Raw genomic sequence first — 19,856 nt, 5'->3', positions numbered from 1 at the left:
CGTATCATCATTCTCATCATTGGAAATTCTCTCCGGTCGAACCGGTTTCACCCCTTCGGCCTAATAAACGTCGCTCCCCTTTCGCGCATCCATAACGCGCGTCGATTATGGCGTATCGCGCATACTACGCGAGGATGATCGCGCGCGTGTCAATCGACTCGCGTCGGCGACTCGGCGATGAGAGGGGTGGCTCTCACCCTCGACCTAAGCAGCATTGTCTGCCTGATTCTGGTCTTGCTGATGCCAGCTGTTGCCATTTTTTTTTTATTTAGCCCCTCCTCGCTCGTGCTCGCCCCCGGGCTCCTTTGTCGGGCCTCGCACTCGCTCATGCCAGTCGATCCGAGCCGAAATTAATCAAAAGGGGACGATCGGTCGCACGTGGGCAAGCCTCTTCCTCCCCCCGTTCTCCGCCCCTGTGCAGACGCGCGCTTTTCCTCGATCAAAATATTAAATAGCGCAACCCCCCTTGACAATTCCGCTTCGAGGCCCGGAACAATGAGTTAGACGAGGAGGGAAGAAGAAAGGGGAGATGAAGGAGCGAACGGCCACGTGCCAACTATGGGAATAATGCCGCAACGGCCACGTGCTCAGCACCTATCGGGTGTAGCGGCAGAAAACGACCACTGGTTGCGTCGCAGCGGCTTTCGCTTTCTAATTCCCTCGCGCAGTCGGCAATATTTATTTGCATCTGGGATCTATCTCGAGCGCGGACCTCAGTTGAGAAGCGTGAAAATTGAATCGCCACCGATGAGAAAACACAGGGAGCCACTCTGTATGTAACTTATCCCCGTGATTAAGTAAATGCGCGTGGTAATTGACTCGAGTAACTCCGCGGCAGTTGTACAAAGTTTGAGAAAGTACCTCGGTTTTAGCGTTAATGTAATTTTATTGAAATAAAATAGTGATACGAATATTATGTTATACGTAGGATAAACTGTTTTGTCATATTAAATGAGAATCTGAAAATAGACCACCAATAACGCATACTTTTTTGTCTTCATCGGAAATATATCTTCTGGTACTGGTAAAACTGTTGGTAGCACTTAGACCGAGCTACTTTTCCATGAGCTGCTCTGTATTTTCAATGTATCTCAATTTCTCGACGTACGACGTCATAATAAACTACTAGTTATTTACATCAATTATATAATTATTCTTTTAAAATTCACTCCTTATTTCAAGCTTTCATAATCTTCGATGTCTCATCTTGGAGATAAAATAAGTCAGAGTTTATTTGATGTTAATATTTACCGTCTTCGCTTTCCACTGAAAATTACAAAACGTAAAGTTTGTGCGTAATGGGGAACGGCCCGTTGTGAAGTTTCAGAGAGATGATATTTTCTGACTCACGCTTTTACGTACCGCTGAATCATTCGATGCTCGCGACCGCGTCGCGCGTCGTCAGCGCAAAAAATAAACCCGAAAGACCGAAAGTGACATGACGAATTGCAATTGGATCGTAATTACGATTCAAAATTACAAGAGAGGGTGCAAAACGGCGACGCCATCGCCGGTAGTCGCCGGGCCTTGGCGTGGCCCATTATGCCCTTTCCTTCCATTAATTTAAGCGTCGATAAATTACTTTCTCTGCATACTAATAGGACTTATATAAGCGAGGGTAGATAAGAACTCGCGACTTTCCGCCGCCAACTTTATAAAATTTTAATCTAACTTCAACTCGGGAAACCCTCATAAATAGACGTGGCAATATGACTCAAAATGTTGTTCGGAATTTGCGGTACACAGTTTGTCAATATTTCATTTCACAAAAGTATATACAAATAAATATAAAATGAAATAACAGCATCAAGATAGAATGTTCCAATCATACGTATTTGTCCACTATAAAATACGACGTAAAATATATGTAATCCTGAAATATACTTGTGTAAAAATAATTTTTCCCGCAATTATGAACCATTCATTATTCATCCCGACAGTTTCATATGAAAATATTAATGCGCACGCCACAATGATTGTAGATAAGATTTAACATTGCACCAAGACTTCATACTCCCTGTACGGTATTTCCTTCCCGTCGAACGGAATGTACAAAACACCGTGACTTCTCTGGACCTGCCAAACAATAGATAAAGTATACATAAATATTCCTGATCGTTCGCGCAGGTAAATTATCGCTGAAATTAACGAATAGATGAGCGGATCATTCCGGTTACTAGCGTACCTTCCCTACGCAGAATACGCCGTTGTGAAATGTACGGCCGACGTAGAGCATTTCCCCGTTCGTGGTCGTCCCAGCCTCCACCGCGTGTTCCGGTACGTGACCGTGACCCGTTCGGACCCAGTTGAAATGGGCGGGCATCAATACCTAAGGTACGAAAGCCAGCTTGTCTCGAATTACATCCGTCTGAATCTTGTGACGGAGAGGAAAGGAAGAAGGAGAGAGGGGTTCGAATCCAGCCAACGAGAAGCGGTGTACTTCGCACTTTTCTTCCGACCTCACCCGACGCAAATAGATTAATCCGCGGGCGACCGCGCGGCTGTGTAAGCCGAGCCGAGAAGAAATTGATTCGGACGAGCGCGATCGAGTGCACGGCCAAAAGGCAAACAGAGGGTTCGTCTAATGCGGAATCGAAGGGATGTAACTTCGGTAACGCGTCGAATCCCGCTACCGATCAATACTGACTGATATGTCTCGTCGCGTCTACGCTATTCTCGCGCCTTCGTTTTTCCGACATCTTCGGAAAATTGTCGATAATTATTCTCACTATTTTCACGAAGGATAGGGAATGCCGCACAATCACGATCACGACTATTGCCAAATCGGGGATTTTACAAATCAAATTACACGTCGATTCGTTCGTATGCAAAGATGCAATGCCCCAGGTTCGCTTATGATTTCATCAAGGAAGGAAAGGATAGCGCGGAAATAAAGGGAAATGGGGAAAGAATTTGTCGGAGCGATAAAACGCGCTCCGATCGTTTTCTGGAATATCGCCGTGCAAATATCTGACTAACACACCTCGTTCGATCGCACAGTCATAATCTTATCTTCGTCGAAACGAGATGCTCCAGGGATATAGAGATAGAGGTGACGACGCGCTCGTGCGCTGCGTTACGTAAGGGTTTACGCGAGCTCTTTAATTCGCTTATTAAGGAAAGGAGGAACAGTAGCGTTATGAAACCAAAGCGCCTGTAATTACCTAGGTAGAGGCACATGAAAATGCAGTGCGCGTTACGTAATTACAAATTGATTAATTACGATTGTAAAAGACAGCGATTTATGGCGTTCGATCAACAGCGCCGCGTAATTGGAAGGGAAACAGAATTTCGCTTGAATTCGACGTCCGAATTAACGAAGAGACTCGAATCTCTTGTTTCTCGCGTTTGGTTATACCTCGAAGTCGTGCTTCGTGTGCTCGGAACCTCCGTGACACACGTAGGCAACGTTATGATCCGGCTTCACTTTCGCCGGTATCATGTCGCCCATGTGCATGGCACGACCTACGACGAGATTCATGCCGTCCAGGTCCCTGCCGATGGAGATCAACATACTACGATCACCGTAAGATATCGGCCATCTCGCCCATCTATATCCTACAACAGAAATCATCAAATGTTCGTGATGTTTCCACGAAATATCTAGTCGTAATGTTAACACTTCGAGATTCCAGTCGATAATTTATCGCGCTGCTTCTTATCGTATCGATTACCTCTCATAAGGCAAATAAGTGAGTAATCGTTAACGCCGTTACACACTGTTAAATTAAACTCAATTTTGAGTAATTTTTAACTATTCCATAGGTCGCCACTGCTCCTACTCAATATGTAGTTAACTTAACTAAAACAATGTTAATTTGACTAAACCAATGAAGTTAAAATAATATCCTATTTTGTTTCAAACTAATAAATTTTGACGCACATGGTAGTTAAAAATAACAAAATAAATCTAACTCATGGTATTAGTTTAAATTTCATCCTCTAACCTTTAACAGTTGCAGTGTGTGACTATTAAGTAAGCTTTATTATATGTCCTATCATAAGAAGAAAAGTTTAAGATAACGAAAAGATAATTTACTTCCACGTTGGCTTATCATGTTTGTCGAAATATTATATACTTTCTTTTATTTCTCTTATTATTAACGAATATTTTAATTAAATAGTTCTTTTATAATTAACGAATAAATGCAATTATAAAATTGTTATAATTATAATTATATAATTATAATTATATAAAACCGCAACAGATCTCGGGATATTCATTACCAGAAAATTCCTAAACTTGGTAAGGCGAATACAAACGTTCAACAAGCTATAAATAATTTAATACTTATTAAACTAATTATTAAATCAACATATTTATTATTTTAATAGCTAATACATTACAAAATAGAATTATTTCTTTATTTTTTGAATCGTATCCCAAGATCAAAATAACATGAACTTTATACTTGCTTCGTGATTTGATTATTACTACCTTCACCCGTTTATTTCTTTATTATATTCAATGTCACTGCTTACCAGGCATTATTGTTCCTTGATCGAAACTGTCGCGCTGTCACGCTATGACAAATAATTAAATAGCACGAGTGACGGTTTGCGTGGCAACACGTTTAAACGAGAATTATCACTGAACGTGCCGATACTTTGGGCGTAAACGAGCTCAGGCCGCAATCCCACCATTCGAGACCTTATCAATCTTATCAGCACGGAAACGCATGTTACATGGAGCATGTGGCACGCAAAATGTCATGTTCAAATACATGGGCCACACTTTGCTATTCATTCGTCATATCACGCGACGTGATTCTATACCTATAATAATGTCATTGCTATAATTTTTACTTTAACTTCGCGGTTGTGAACTTGTGACGAAAAGTGATATAAACGGATCCATGTATCACAAATTTCTAACACGTAATACATTAATCATTGTTACGTGCGAGATAAGACAAATTCGTAATAATCGATCCGATATAAAATCGCATGTGTCACCTATTAGAACAAATAAAGTAATCAAAAGGCAAAGTATATTTGATTTATTAAATTGTTTGAATATCTGTCTTTAACATGAAATGCATAATTCTATTAAGATTCTGATTTGTCGGTACACAATACAAGCTAAGCGATTGTATTTCAACCATCGGTAATAAAAAAAACTCGCGAAACATTATTTCACATTGCAAATATGTACTGAAGAGAGAGTGAGAGAGAGTGAGGGAGAGAGAAAAAAAGAACAAAGCTCAGATCGGACAAAGTCTCAGGCGAAAGAGACCCGTTATTTTCTCGTCGCTGTAAACGTCGCCGTCGTGCCTCGCGAGGAATGCACGACGGCGGAGGAATGAACTTTCTCGTTCGCGCGCGGCAGGAAACGAGCGATTTGCTGCGCTCGTCGCTCGAGCGAAGAGAAGCCCATCTCTTACGTATCATCGTGTCGTGCAGAAATACGCGTTACGCGATTCACGAGTCGCGCTTCGGGCGACCGCGCGCGGTCGGGTGTTCGCTCGTTATCCGTCAGAAAGTCGTACCGTGAGGCGCGTGTTACGAAATGAGAAAAAAATGCAAGTGTAATCCGGTTAAGCGGAGATTTATCTTAAGCGGTACACGGAAAAGCGATCGCTTGTTTCCGTTTCTGCCGTTTCCGTTAAAGTCACGATAAAATTAGCAAGGTAAAAGGTTCTTTCGTCACAGAATCGCTTGCCTCCTCTAATCGCTGATTCGTAGTTAATTATGCCACAGATAATGCGTTCAGAGCAGAGGCGGTATGTTCGTTTAATGAGACGTGTATAACGGGCGTGTGCCGTTTCGAGCGTAAAAAGAAGACGAGCATTTAATGATCAGTCTCGTTTAAAAAATTCCCGGTGTCTCGTTCGAAATTCCGCGCGAATTCATTCGCGCGATTTGCGGTCGCGTTCGATTGTGTTGGACGACGTGGCGGAGAACATCGCCCGAAATTCGAGACATTTAATCGAACGAGATGAAATAGGAGTGTCCTTCGACGTGCTCTTATATGCAAGAACGTTACACAGAAGGGTGGATTTAAGCTCAGTGAGGGTGCTTTAATGGATCTACTAAGGCGAGTGCTATCTCTTGGATATACTCCCTCGTCCCTTTGTGAATAACGCTTTCGCTCGCGCTGTGATCGTCCCTTTTCTTTCTTTCCTTTTTCCGATATATAAAAGTATACATATACATATATATACGCTGTGTAACCAAAGACTGACATAAAATATCGGAATCACGATGCTATTTGCCCAATGCTATTGACACGACAGAGAAGATATTGCAGCATTCGAGCTATTTGAAAATTCTCAATGGCGATTGCCAATGTACATTAAAGCAGCTGCTTCAATAAAAAGAAATATATTTATGAATACGAATCAAATAGCAAGAGATTTTACATTCCGGAGCTAGAGAATATCCTTTATAAATATCGCTAAAAAAGATATATGTATAAAAATACAAATATAAATTCTGTATAACATGTGATAAAATATATACAAATATAATATAAATCTCTAGAGATATAACAAATCTAAAAACTTTCAGAATATCTATAGAAATTGTTACAATGTTTTAGTGAACGATATTTACTTCAGAGTTATTAAATCTAATTGATTTCGAGAGAAATCGTCGTCATTATCCACAAAGAAACATTTTCGTGCTACGGCAACCCAGTTCGACTCGCGCGCGACGTCAGAACTGGGTTAATTTCACTTAACGCTTAACGAGCGCGCTTTCCTTTCTAACGAACGTTAAATCGCAGGATTCAAGCGGAAGTGCCGTACGCGCGGCGGACGCACAGCGTCGGGGTAGGTTCCGCGGCGGCAGACGCGGAACAAGGGAAACGCTCGAGCTGCTGAACCGAACAAAACACCCTGGCCGGCGCGCGGCTCTTTAAGCCGACAAAACAATTCCGCCAGCGCGGAGTGGCGGCTGGCAAATACGTTGCCGGTAGTCAATGTTCCAAAAGGATCCATTTGTCTCGCTCGACAATACGTCGGGCCGAGCGCGCGCGATACCCGCGCTTATTCCGTATCGCGCTCACGTTGCATTCAACATACACCTCCATAAGTAATGCCATGTTAACGTGTCAAGTGCGATTCCCCGACCTGTTTAAGACGCGAGCTTAAACGTTAAAATGTTAGATGTGATAACGTAATACGTTTATGCGAATAACAAGAAGTGTCTCGATCTCTCGGATGTATTTTAAACTTTTGTACATCCTTTGAAACTTTTAATATCTTTTCTTTAAAGATAATCGCAATCTTTATTATCTGTTTGTAGCAAGCTTGATTCGACGCGACGTTACTCGATAATTAGAATAATCGCAATATAATTAGAATAATCTTCAAAAAAGTGATACTATACAAATCTTTTTTACTTTAAATAAATATAAACGTGCCAGCTCTCGTCATATTTAGAATTGGGAAGCAAATCGCGAGATTTTCTTGAGGACGATAAACAAAGGGAATTAAACAAAGTATACATCTCTCTACTCGATGATTTCTTTATTTATGTCGCGACAGAGATCCTCTTTAATGGAGGCTCTTTAATATGCGATCAGAAATGTAGCTGTATATTTTGAATTTAATGTAAAAGTTCGAAATTCATTAGCATATATTTAGAAACTGCTCGAGACAGAAAGGAAGTCGAAACTTTGGCTTCGATGTCACTCGATGCTATGTTTAAATTAGACGTCTGTTTATATATCGCTGAATTAATTCTCTATATAGTTGTCTCGACTGTATATGATGTATAGAACATGCGTACGTCTTGCGGAAATACAGCTTTATTTGAATCTTATTAATTTGTTGTACTTTTGTTCAGACAGCTGGTTTTGATTAATTCCTAAATATTTATACTAATATCAATCAACTTCCAAATCTTTAAATCTCTGATAGCGCAATTCTTCTAATTGTAAGCGCAATTTTTTTCTAATGGCTTGTATTATCACAATTGTTAAATCATTATTAAGAATTCCGAGTTAGTCAGTAATTCCTCGGCGAATGTTATTTTAGCGGTGAAAGGCTAACAAAGGCCAGCAAAGCTTGAGCTGTTAGCTGAGCCAACTAAGGTAACACAATAGCCGACAATTCTTAAATATCGCAGGGTTATCTAGCGTAGTTAAAGTCAAAAACCATTAATAATGACAATTAAAAATTCTCGTCGTTCTAATTTCTAATTTCAGGAGTAAAAGAGAATTTCAAGAAAAGCGTGGAAGTTTAGAATCACTCGTCGACGCTTTTTCGCCCGGCAAATACGCAACGACCGAGAAAGACGCGAGTCTCGGCGAATCTCGCCGGCAAGAGACAAAGAAACACCGCAAAGGTTCCACAGCAGCTTCGCGTTTCCTTTGTTCAAGCAATCCCGCCACGCGATGTGTCGCGTCGCGTCGCGTCGCGTCGCACAACGCCGAAGTCTCCGGCGTTGGCTCTGGAGGGAGAGCTCGAAGCCGGCACCGCGATGGATCGATACAGCACCAAGGGGTAGTGTTATGGGGGTGGCTGGTTCGTAATACACGGGGGCTCGCCGCTATTCCGTGATGGCTAAAGCAGAGAGAAAGAGAAAGAGAGAGAGAGAGGGGGGGAGGGAGATGAGAGAGACAGAGAAAGAGAGAGGGTTGAAAAGAGAGAACGGGAATGAGAGAGAAAATGTACGTGCGCACCCTCCGCTCTAACCTGGCGGAGGCAGAGCTAGCGCCAGCAGCATCCCATTCGTCAATCCTCGTCCCTCGTTGCTGAAGGCTCTTTCTCTTTGTTCGAGTTCGTTAAACTTCCAGTCGGCCGACGCGACCCCCTACCTCCACGTCCCTGGACCTATATCCCTTAACCGTTTCCTCCGTCCTCTGCGCGTTTCTCTCACCGGTTCTTAATTACGAGACGAGTTCGCGTCTCATTTCCTTGCGCTTAAGTGAGCCTCACCTTGAGATTCGCTCGGCACGACCTCGAGATACTCCGGCACACATCTCGCAGTTATTTCAATCATTTGCCAACATATTGCACTAGCACAATACGCTATTGTTCTGAATAACGCTATTATTGTTCCTCGTTTCTTTTTTCAGACCATTACGCCATTGTCGGATGCTTAAACGTTGATTTTAGAGATAACGAATGCCCTGAATTTATTTCTAAGCAAGAGTATGTAACTGGAAATTAATATCTTTGAAAGACGGATATAATCATGCTTTGACTAGATAGACACGCTTTTAAGTACACGAGAAGTCTCGTTCTTTGCTGCAGACGGTCTGACTAGATCACGGAACTTACTACTTGCGCACGCATCAACCATAAATGCTCTCACAATCAGTCGGATGAAATTGTACAACGTTTGTGAGAATGTATTTTGCTCCGCTTTTGTACTGTTGTTTTTGTGAAATTCTAAGATAATATCTGCTTCCCAAGTGCTCGAGTACTGCATTTTCTATAATAAATCTAGCCTGAATTAATGAAAATAACAAAATAAGTAAATGATATTGATCAACAATCTTCCTTGATTGCGTTAAATATCTTTCTTCTTATCAGCTTACCGGTAATTTTCTCACCAAACTTTATTCGAAACAACAAAAATTCATTATTCATTATCACTGTATCTCACTAAATTTTATTGTTTATGTAAACAAATAAAAGCCATTATTTATCATCGTTAAATCTCATAATTTGCCTGCATTGCTTCACTGTTTCATAATCCTTTAGCTGAAATCAGAGATCCACCGCGACTGCGGGTCAAGGACGAGGAAACTGACGCCTCGCAACACATTTTCCGATATGCGCTCGCCTGCAAAATTAAAGTTACGGAAAAACCTCGACGACCTGCATTACGGTATATGCTTTTCCGCGACGTTTCATCGCGCATAACGGTAGGTCACGAAGTTCCTTGGACCAGCTCGGACAAAGAGAAGGACCGACGACGGCGGTTCTGGTACAGTTGTCTCGAAATGCACTCTCTAACAATAGAATAAACTTAGAAAGATAAAAGACAACGCGTAAGCGAGCGAGACTTCGCGGAAAGTGCACGACACCGGAACGATGATTACTTTTTATGATCTCGCGGCAACGGAACCAGGATGAAGTCTTTGGTCTGCGATGCAATTTTCGCCTTATCACTCGACTTCGTTACTGCGCGCATCTTTGAAACAGTATTCTAATCAGAAGCTTGTTTCAAAGAGCACATTTATAATTCTCGTTAAATTTAAATAACTTTGCAAAGTACAGTCCCCAACTAATTTTTGAATTATTTATTATAATTAAATGGCCATTATATATACATTATACATATATGTATATATAAGGGCAATTTCCTTCTCTAGTTTTCAGTTGTTCTAAATTTCCTTATGATCATCGTATTAATAAAGAAGTTATGACAAATTTTATAGTCCTGTTTTGTAATATCTATACTTTACGTACATGCTCAATAACATATATTTATACGACATATATAGAAAAAGTTCAGCCTATCTTCGATATCAGATCGAAGTAGATTAACATTAACATCTACATCAGAAAGAGATTGATTCTAATTTAAAAGATAAACTTGCAGATATATCTAATCGCGAGAGGCGTTATAATTTAAGCTTCAGAGTGACGAAACGTGATTACAGATGGCCCGACAACCCGACAAGACGTATTTAGACATCAGAGAGGAAGGAATACACGACGGTTACGAGATGAGAATTTAAACCAGGTTTAGTCACAGCCAGCTTTCTCGAAGCACCATCTTTTCTCTCGCCAGGTCCATGGTAGCTTTTGTAGCGAAAGCTTCCACGGAGCTTATGTCCCATTCTAAATGCATTAACCCCCTGTACATCTCCCGCGTACTGCACTTTGCCCGCTCCTATTTCACCGATATGCCTTATCCCGCAATTCCCACAGACGATTCCGATGTCAGAACTATTATAGTTATTTTCAGAGCACTCGCAGCTAATGCCCTTATTTTATTACAATATTGCATATTCTGTAAATGTAAATCATAGCTATGCGCTCAAATAAATTTATTAGCAATAATAAGTAATATAATAATGCAGGAATTATTAGAAGAAAAATTATTTCAAGATCATAATTCTGTTAATAGCAATACATTTAGTTACTTATTTATCCACTTGGATGATCACTCTGATAAAGATGTTTTGTTTTAAATTTTTTTCTAATATTTTAATTTTACGTTAGTTTTCCTAAACTTTCTAAAATCTGTAATAACTAATTGCCTATGTTAAATTATATTTGAAAATTATATTTAATTACATTTGAAAATTATTTTGTATGTATGTCGTCACTAAACTTCTATAGTATAATGTCATTTGTTTAAGCCTACCGTTAATGTAGTTTTATATAGCTAAAAACAGTCTAAAGTGTCTCTAAAAACTACAATATGCGTAATTTAATGTATTTAGTGATACAATATGATCAGACGCGGCGCGTCATTTTCAGTTTGGCTTGAATTTTAACCGGATTTCATATCTTGCGACTCGATGTGCATTTACTTGAGATTACTCCGGTCGTTTTGTCGACAAGTCCGATCTTTAACCGCGTCGTTTTCCTCCCTGAATTGCTACGGAAGTGATTTCACCGTGAGATGATTGTCCTATTGTGAGATATAATATTCTTCCTGTTTACCAGACAATCGCAAAAAGGAGGAGAGAGCGTCACGTTTAAAGAAAATATCTGTTTCAAATGTGTCCATAAAAATATAAAAAAATGTCCGATACATTGATTTCGCGAAATTTGCTTACTATATATGTCGTCTATTCGTAAATACGAAAATTTTTTTCTTTTATCAAATAGAAAAAAATGCATGGCATTATTACAATAACGATGTACCTTGTCAAAAATAATCAATTTGTGCGATAGAGAATAACAACGCTATCTATTTTCTAAAATTGCAATAATATCTTTACAAATACAAAGATAGTGAAGTGAAAGATACTGGGGATAATACTTTTTTATGTTTGTAAAAATTTTAACCACCACAAAATATTTTCAGAGTACAGGAAAAATAGGAAAGGGAAAGATGAACTGTGGCAATGATATGCCGTGCCAAGAGAAGTTAAAACGTAACAAAACTCGTTTCTCGAAGCCAAAGGATTCTCGGTATAATAGCCATAATATCCATGATGATCGTCAGTTGTGCAAACTATGTGAACCACTTTCAAGATTGACAATCCTGAAGTGCAATATCTTCTTCCGTATTTTTACGAGACACAATCTCCTCTTCCGCTAACGACTATCTTGAGAAAGAAGGTTTCTCAATCGAGTTTCTCCGTATCTAACTAAAGTTCATCGGAATCGAATCGATATTTACGCGTATCCAAGACCAATAAAACGCTAATATTGACGCGAAAGTTACGATGTTTCATGTTCGATATTTACGGTGACTTACGTTTCCTTTTTCGTCTATGTATAGACATCTATATTCTGACAAGAAAATATTTTCTAAATAGAGAATAATAGAAAATATATATATTCTATGTAAAATAATATTTCTCAATATTTTTTAACTACTGTTGATGTACAAATCAGAATATCATTATAAAATAAAAATATTTTTAAAATATAATTATCTATATTATTTTTATATTAGAAATAAGGAAGTTTTAATATATAACGTTTAATAATAAACGCGGTTATAAAATTTATTCTTAAATACTTGAAGAGCAATTAATATATATTTTTGAATTCCATATCATTTATTCATCAATAAGTACGCTTAAAACACAGTTTTGTTATACCCTTCCGAGTAATGATAATATTTAGATAAGAATATTAGAAGATAAATTAACTTTGGAAGAGACTGTATAATATTCTACACAATAAGCGGGTGAGTTTGCGTCATCGACAGCATTTGAAGGATCTATTACTCGCTAAGGTAACGGCGATTCAGGTCACTGTAGAAAGTGGATATTCCTTGCATTAGTTGTAATACTACCGGTAGTTGAGCTAACAATGCGAGCTGTTACGGTCGTTAAACGATGTAATTACCGCAACGTTCAATATTATATTACAATGAATTAATTAGCAGTTTTTAAAGCTATATGTAATGGATATCGATTAAATCTCAATTATTGCATAACTTTCTTCAAAAAAATATCTGTTCAGGCACAATATTTATAGATGACACAGAGTCTACCTAAGATGAAATCTAAATATCATTCTTAATCACCTGTATTTTTCAAAATATGTAAAACTATTTCAGATTCCTTTAGACTTTGTTCAATACCTAACATGGCATTTGATATCAAGAAAAGTTAAAAAAAAGTTAAAAATGAAACACATCGAAAATTTTTAAGACATTACGGATAATTTCTGTCTTTTCGAAAGAGAAGTCTGGAAGAAGAAAGTGCTTCGAGGATGGCCGACACTTTCGTTTCAGGTCAGTCGTTTGTTTTTTTCTCTACTTCCTTTTTTGCAGGTGGATACTTGGCCAGTTCACATCGTGCTTCCTTTACGTAACGCGCGCTAGTGGCCGTGCACCTTTCGCCTCGCTACTATATCGCACCGATCTACTTACGTTAATTGTAACGACGACTTTCGAACGAACAAATGCCTTAAAAGGATTAAAAAATTCGTCGGGAAAGGAATCGCGGAAAAAGATATCACCGGGTTAAATTTGCGCTAAGAGGAAAAATCTGAAATTCAATTTCAAATCTTACCAAGAATTTGCGATCGAGAGAGAACGCGCAGTTTTCATCATATCCCAACGTAGATATACGTCGCTTTAATGAGATTTTTGGTATGCGGAAGGGACGCTCAAGCCCCAGAGCGACAAGTGACTGACATCGAACGGGCACAATATTTTTTTCTATCTATTCTAAAAATTCGCCCGAATTCCCCCATGCTTTATCGCGATAACTCCGGTTTTTTTCCTTTTCTTTTTTACGATCGCCTCTTCGGTATTTACCCTCGGTCGAGGATTTACGTTGCCGGCTTCTTTTTAGCGATGGATTTTCGTATGGAGGCATCTCGACATGGGCATTTCGACTTAGCTCACATAAAAAGCAACCTCGCACCGAAGGGGACCATCCTCCTTCTCGAAGATTTTTTCACCGTAAAGAGAGAAGGCACAGGCCGTTATTGGAACAAGTTCTTTCAGCCAGATGCTATCAATGTTTCCTCCTTTTTTTTTATCAAAGATAAAGTTTAAAATTGTACTTCGCGTAATTCTCCATTTCATTTGCGCGACTGAGCGGTTTTATTCGACGATCCAAAATCGTTTACATAGTGAAATACTTATATTAATTATTAAATGAATGATAAAAGTCACTGAGCAATAATGAGGATTAATAAAGTTATAATTATTAAACAATGGGTAATTATTAAAAAATCATCCGTCATAAATGTCAGACAGATGATCCTTTAAAAACTTGCACAATTGTAATTCTATAATTATTTATTAATTATCATTATTTAATCTCCTAACCTAACCTAAGAAAAGGAAATTATTTAATAATTATTTCTTGCACATAATTTATGTATTACTAATTATAAGATAAAATTTTGTAATTAGTTCAGTAATATTTAAAGAAATTATTAAAAATATTTCGCGTTTATCTCAGATAGTCGAATTTTGTTCAAAAATATGACAAACGTTTATGTAACGCAATCTCTTTTGAAATATTCACATCAAATATGATATTCTGTACATGTAAAGCTTAAATAGAATTAAATAAAAAGGAAATCGTTATGTCACGTAGTTGAAAAGTGAAATGGGAAAGATCGCTCGTTATAGAACATTTATATAAAAAGGATTACGACAGAAAAATTGAACGGGCGTTGGAGGGATTGGAGACGCAATTATTACCGTGAAAAGTACTCTCATACTCTTGATCGAAAAAAAAGTTGCATCGCGATAGGAATGGCCTGCAGCCGAGCAAATTAGAATCCTGCAATTTCCTTCCAGGAAATATCCCGGAATATATTCTACTGAGAAAACCGGTTCGCGAAGTCAACGCATCTTACGAAAATGGATCTCTTCGTCTGTTCCCAACAGGGATAGTTATTTCCACGGAGGAGACTGTTTGACGTATTTTGTATGTTTCCCACAAATGCATTATCACGGATCGAACATCTCGTCCAATAATTATTATTTCACGGGTTCTCGCATGATTATACGATAAATTCATGCGTTTATAATAGCACAATATCCAAAATAGAGTTTAAATCCGTGTATACCGATAAAGAATAACTCTTTTTAAAATTGTACAACATCGAGAGATTTAATCAAACGTTATATTAATTAATTATACGCAAAAGTATAATATCTATAAAAGCGTGCGTTTTATCCATGCATGGAAACCTCAGAACGGTGCAAATTTAATTAGATAATTCGCGCGTATCACCTTGCACAAATACAAAGAGAAAGGGAGAGGGGAGAAAGAGAGAGAGAGAGAGAGGAAGATAGATTCAGCAGAATGCATCCGGAGAATATTAATTTCCGGATCCCGTAACGCACATATATTGCTCGATTATAATTAAAGCATGACCGAGAACGGTTAGATAATTAAATCGATGCGCCGTCCGGCCGATTAGAAACGAGACTATCGCGTACATCTGTTCCCCGAAATATTATTTCTACCATGTCACGTACTGCCACGTACTGCAAAGAGCCGTGCTTGCAGTCTTTGTTTCTGAAAAGCTACGACGACAGTTTCATTTCCGCCGTCTTCACCGTTACGATACAACGATCGTACAACGTTCTCTATATCACCGGAAGCGTACAATCGCGAGACTAATCAAAAGTTATAGAGGATAAGTCAATTAATTCAGGAGCCGTCATGATGGTAATGAGTCGATAAACAATAAGTTTAATGCTCGCGATAGTTACGAGTTATACGATGGTTCACCGTAGTTTAGTTACCGAGGCAAATCCAATTTACTAACTTCAATGGCGACGTAATCACGACACGAACCCGTAACGTTCAGTAGTAAAGAGAATAACTTTTTGACAAAAGCACTAATGTGATATTGACTATAAAATATATCGCGAATATTGTAATGTAGTTCGATAGGTTCGCATGCGTATATTTCATAATCCACAAAAATAAAACCATGCATTCTAGACAACACTTGCAAATAAAAAAACAATAAAACGTAACGTTTATGCAAAATATTGCCTTCTATACCGTGCGATAAACTACTTGTATATTGTGAGTAACATCAAACAAGGCTTATAATTTCAAAGAATTCAAAAATTAAAATAAAGATATTTCATACTAAATATAAAATCAAATTAAAAATGTCTAACGAGAAACGGAGGACAAGCGATACTTGACACAGAAAAATTATACTCGAAGTTAAAAGGACGTTTAACTTCCCAACCATATAGCGGAATATTCTTTAGCGGAAATGCACAATCGCAAAAACGATTCTTCTTTCAGAGTTTTTCCATTAGTCGGAAGAGCGGATTTTATTGACTATGAAAGAGGCTGTACACGCGAGCGAAGGCATGCCACGCCGCCGTGCCGCGCTGCCGCCCGAGGACGACGGCGCGGAGGCAGTAAAAGAGAAGGAGGAAGAAAAGGGGAGAATAATTCTGGTGAACGCCCTCCCTGCCTTGACCTCGGCGACCTCTCGTTGCACTCGTCCGACTCGGGACCAGATTCCTTCGAAGCTCCGAGAACGTACAGATGCGAGTAGGCGCGTGCAGTTGCACCGCGCCGCGCGCCGTTCCGTATGACGGCGGTGCGGTGCATTGCCGATGCAATTGGAATTTCTCTCCGTGGCGAGAGATCGCAGCAATATCGCGACAATGTACATCGCCCGAGCTCGAATCGTGAATATATCCCGGTTTTTAGGTGAGCATCGAATTAAATAGCGGTTTACCGCAACTGCAGATAAATCGCAACGCATATTAAAATATTAGTTAATTAAAATATTTTGTTGACAGTATTAATTAGAAAAAAGATTTTTCATTCGCATTAGATTTATGCTCGCGTGTTGACTCATAAAATTATTACGAAAATACTATGAGTAAAATATCATTAATGCAATATAACAATGCAATATGTATCTTTTATGACTAGATATTCGGAAAGAATATTTTTACGGATATATATATACGTGCAATTTGAAAATTATTTCATGAATTTATGCATTTCTCAGACGCTACACGTTGGCTTAATTACGTCACTCGATGATGCATGGTACAGCAGCCGCGATTGGATCATATCTCACGGGACGTCCTGTAATCCGATGAACCGGTCCTGTTCGCCAACGTGACAGGATATTGTGTTAGCATCCTTGCTCTCTCGTCACACTTAAATTAGAGGGGCAATGAATTCGCCTTGACTCTTAATTGCATCAGTACGGTAAATAATTATAATTAGTATCCGTAATGAGAGAGAGAGAAAGAGAGAGATTTCTATAAATCAACTTGATTTTTAAAACATACTCAAGGAATGGCTAGTTAACAATTTCAGCACAATCGTACACGGAGAGAATTTTCTCTTAAAAGGACCCCGCAACGGTCATGGGGGGTTTTGGCTCCCAGTCAAATTTGACAATAATGTAGGATAATGTAGTTCATAACATGCTGATAAAAAGTGTCCATAGGCACCAAGCCCAAAAATGGACAGTTTCCGAGATAAAAGGCATTAAAGAGTGGAAAAATGAGAATTTCAGGTTTCAGCTAATGGCAGTTTGCAACTGGCGGAATGCCATGCTTTCACTAAAACATTTACTTGATTGCTGGATGAATTATACTTATGCACAGTATGCGTGTTCACATAGTTAAGTCAATAATCAAACCATACGTAATATAATGTCATTGCATCGAATGACATGTATGCAACATATATAGCAAGCAAGAATCATTTACTTATTTAATGTTAATTTTTGCAATGTATGAAAAGTACAATATAATACTACTAAACCGACTTGTGAATTACAGTTATTATTGTACTTTTCATACATTGCAAAGATTAACATTAAATAAGTAAATGATTTTTGCTTGCTATATATGTTGCATACATGTCATTCGATGCAATGACATATTACGTATGGTTTGATCATTGACTTGACTATGTGAACACGCATATTGTGCATAAGTATAATTCATCCAGCAATCAAGTAAATGTTTTAGTGAAAGCATGGCATTCAGCCTGTTGCAAACTGCCATTAGCTGAAACCTGAAACCCTCATTTTTCCACTCTTTAATGCCTTATATCTCGAAAACTGTCCATTTTTGGGCTTGGTGCCTATGGACACTTTTTATCAGCATGTTATGAACTACATTATCCTATATTATTGTTAAATTTGACTGGGAGCCAAAACCCCCCATGACCGTTGCGGGGTCCTTTACCCTGAAATCATGGTAGTTGTAGGACAACATGTACCACCAAGAAAATGCGAGCTATTCTGATTAATATCCACCATAATAAAAAATATTAATATCTATTACATATTAAAATATAAAATATGTTTGATTAATTTTACTAAAATATATCTAGGAAATTTCAATAATTTTTCAAAATTTACCAATCTGCTTGGTAATTTTTATCACGTTGTTTGTAAAATGTCTTTTGTATATTTTAAAAATTCCTTGGTTGTCAAGTTGTCCCAAGTGATTGAAATAAATTTAAGGGTAAAATATAACAAAAAATTCTCTGTGTAAGATAATTACTTGCCCCATCATCAATTACTAAAATACCCCATATACATCGATTGAAATGTGATGCTTGTTCTCGCTGCGACAATCATTATCGAAATCACCGCTGACTTCCCGCTGCATCGATTTAAATCACCTTTCGGTGTTCGGAATATTGGGGGAGTCGACGCAATTCTCTCTCTCTCCTCCCCCTCCCCTCTCACTTTCTGTCTCGATACAAGAGTCTCGCGCTTTATTATTCCGCAAGATGGAATTTGAATAAAAAAGGAGAGCAACTGAGCGGAGGGGATGGAAAGAGAAAGGGGGACGGAAGACGCAAAACCTGGAGAAGGGTTTTTGTATGGAGAGGTAATTCTGGTTGCAAAGAGACATCTGTCGCCGCGCGAGATGCAAATTAGGACAGGACTAGAAGGACTCGTCTCGGAACAACGCGTTCTCTCCGTGTCGTCGAGTTCTTCTTTTTGTGTGTAAAAGTCGCGTTGGCGTTTGCATTAAATAATGTGTATCAGAAAAAAGCTGCGTAGTGACTTCGTGGAGACTTCATCTGATGACGGCGTAACGGATGACACAATTGAGTTTCACGCTCTGCCGAGAGAGCAGAACCGAGATACGTCTCTCATCTCCTTATATTATTGATTAAGCGTCTCCTTTCGCAGCGACGCGGACGTTCTACTTGTTGCTTGGATATTCCTCTTTCGCACGGCTCCGCTTAAGGATCGTATAAATCAATGAACGCATCCGAGTAAACACTTGTGTCTCCAGACTGATTTAAGTCATTAGCGGCTTAATTAATCGTCCATTAGACACGCAAACATCTTTGCAGATTTAAAAACCCGTAAACCGCTAAACTACAATACTATCGGATACATGCGTTTTCAATTACAAACAAATTCGCTTAAAAAAAATCACGTTACTCCGTTACTCACTGCGGAGAAAATATGACGGATATAAGAAAATTAATATTTCTCAATCAAATAAATCACGTTTTATGTGTGTGGCTCTATTCTTTGATAAGACTATAAACTATTCGTATTATTTCATTTCTGAGAAAATACATTGATATCCTGTATCATGTATTTTCAAAAATACGAGGTTACGTCACGATAAAGAAAATCTCGCGTTCTCGTGTTTGTGTGATAAATGTCTTTTCTGTATGCTCGTAAAAACATCTCGCTGCAGTTTTATACTTGCAATTTTATATTGTGGAAGTATATATTGTCGACGGACCATTGCCCGTCTTTCCGTAAATCTACGAACGCTATCTTCGAAAGAAGTTCCATTATATTCTCGCCTCATCG

The 19,856-nt window shown here is 38.7% G+C and overlaps 1 protein-coding gene across 1 annotated transcript; it reads right to left on the bottom strand.

The window, feature by feature from the left end:
* Positions 1–1,696: 1,696 nt before the first annotated feature.
* Positions 1,697–4,615, bottom strand: LOC139818655 (natterin-3-like). Its single transcript, XM_071787472.1, has 4 exons — positions 4,483–4,615; positions 3,359–3,558; positions 2,186–2,329; positions 1,697–2,076 (listed from the first exon to the last, which is right to left on the bottom strand). Exons 1-4 carry the CDS (start codon positions 4,487–4,489, stop codon positions 1,990–1,992), a joined length of 438 nt encoding a protein of 145 aa, XP_071643573.1. The 5' UTR covers positions 4,490–4,615; the 3' UTR covers positions 1,697–1,989.
* Between the last annotated feature and the right edge of the window lie 15,241 nt (positions 4,616–19,856).

Source organism: Temnothorax longispinosus, chromosome 1 (genome assembly GCF_030848805.1).
Source record: "Temnothorax longispinosus isolate EJ_2023e chromosome 1, Tlon_JGU_v1, whole genome shotgun sequence".
NCBI lineage: Eukaryota > Metazoa > Arthropoda > Insecta > Hymenoptera > Formicidae > Temnothorax > Temnothorax longispinosus.
Note: the sequence above shows the minus strand (reverse complement) of the source record. Positions and strands in the feature narration are given on the sequence as shown.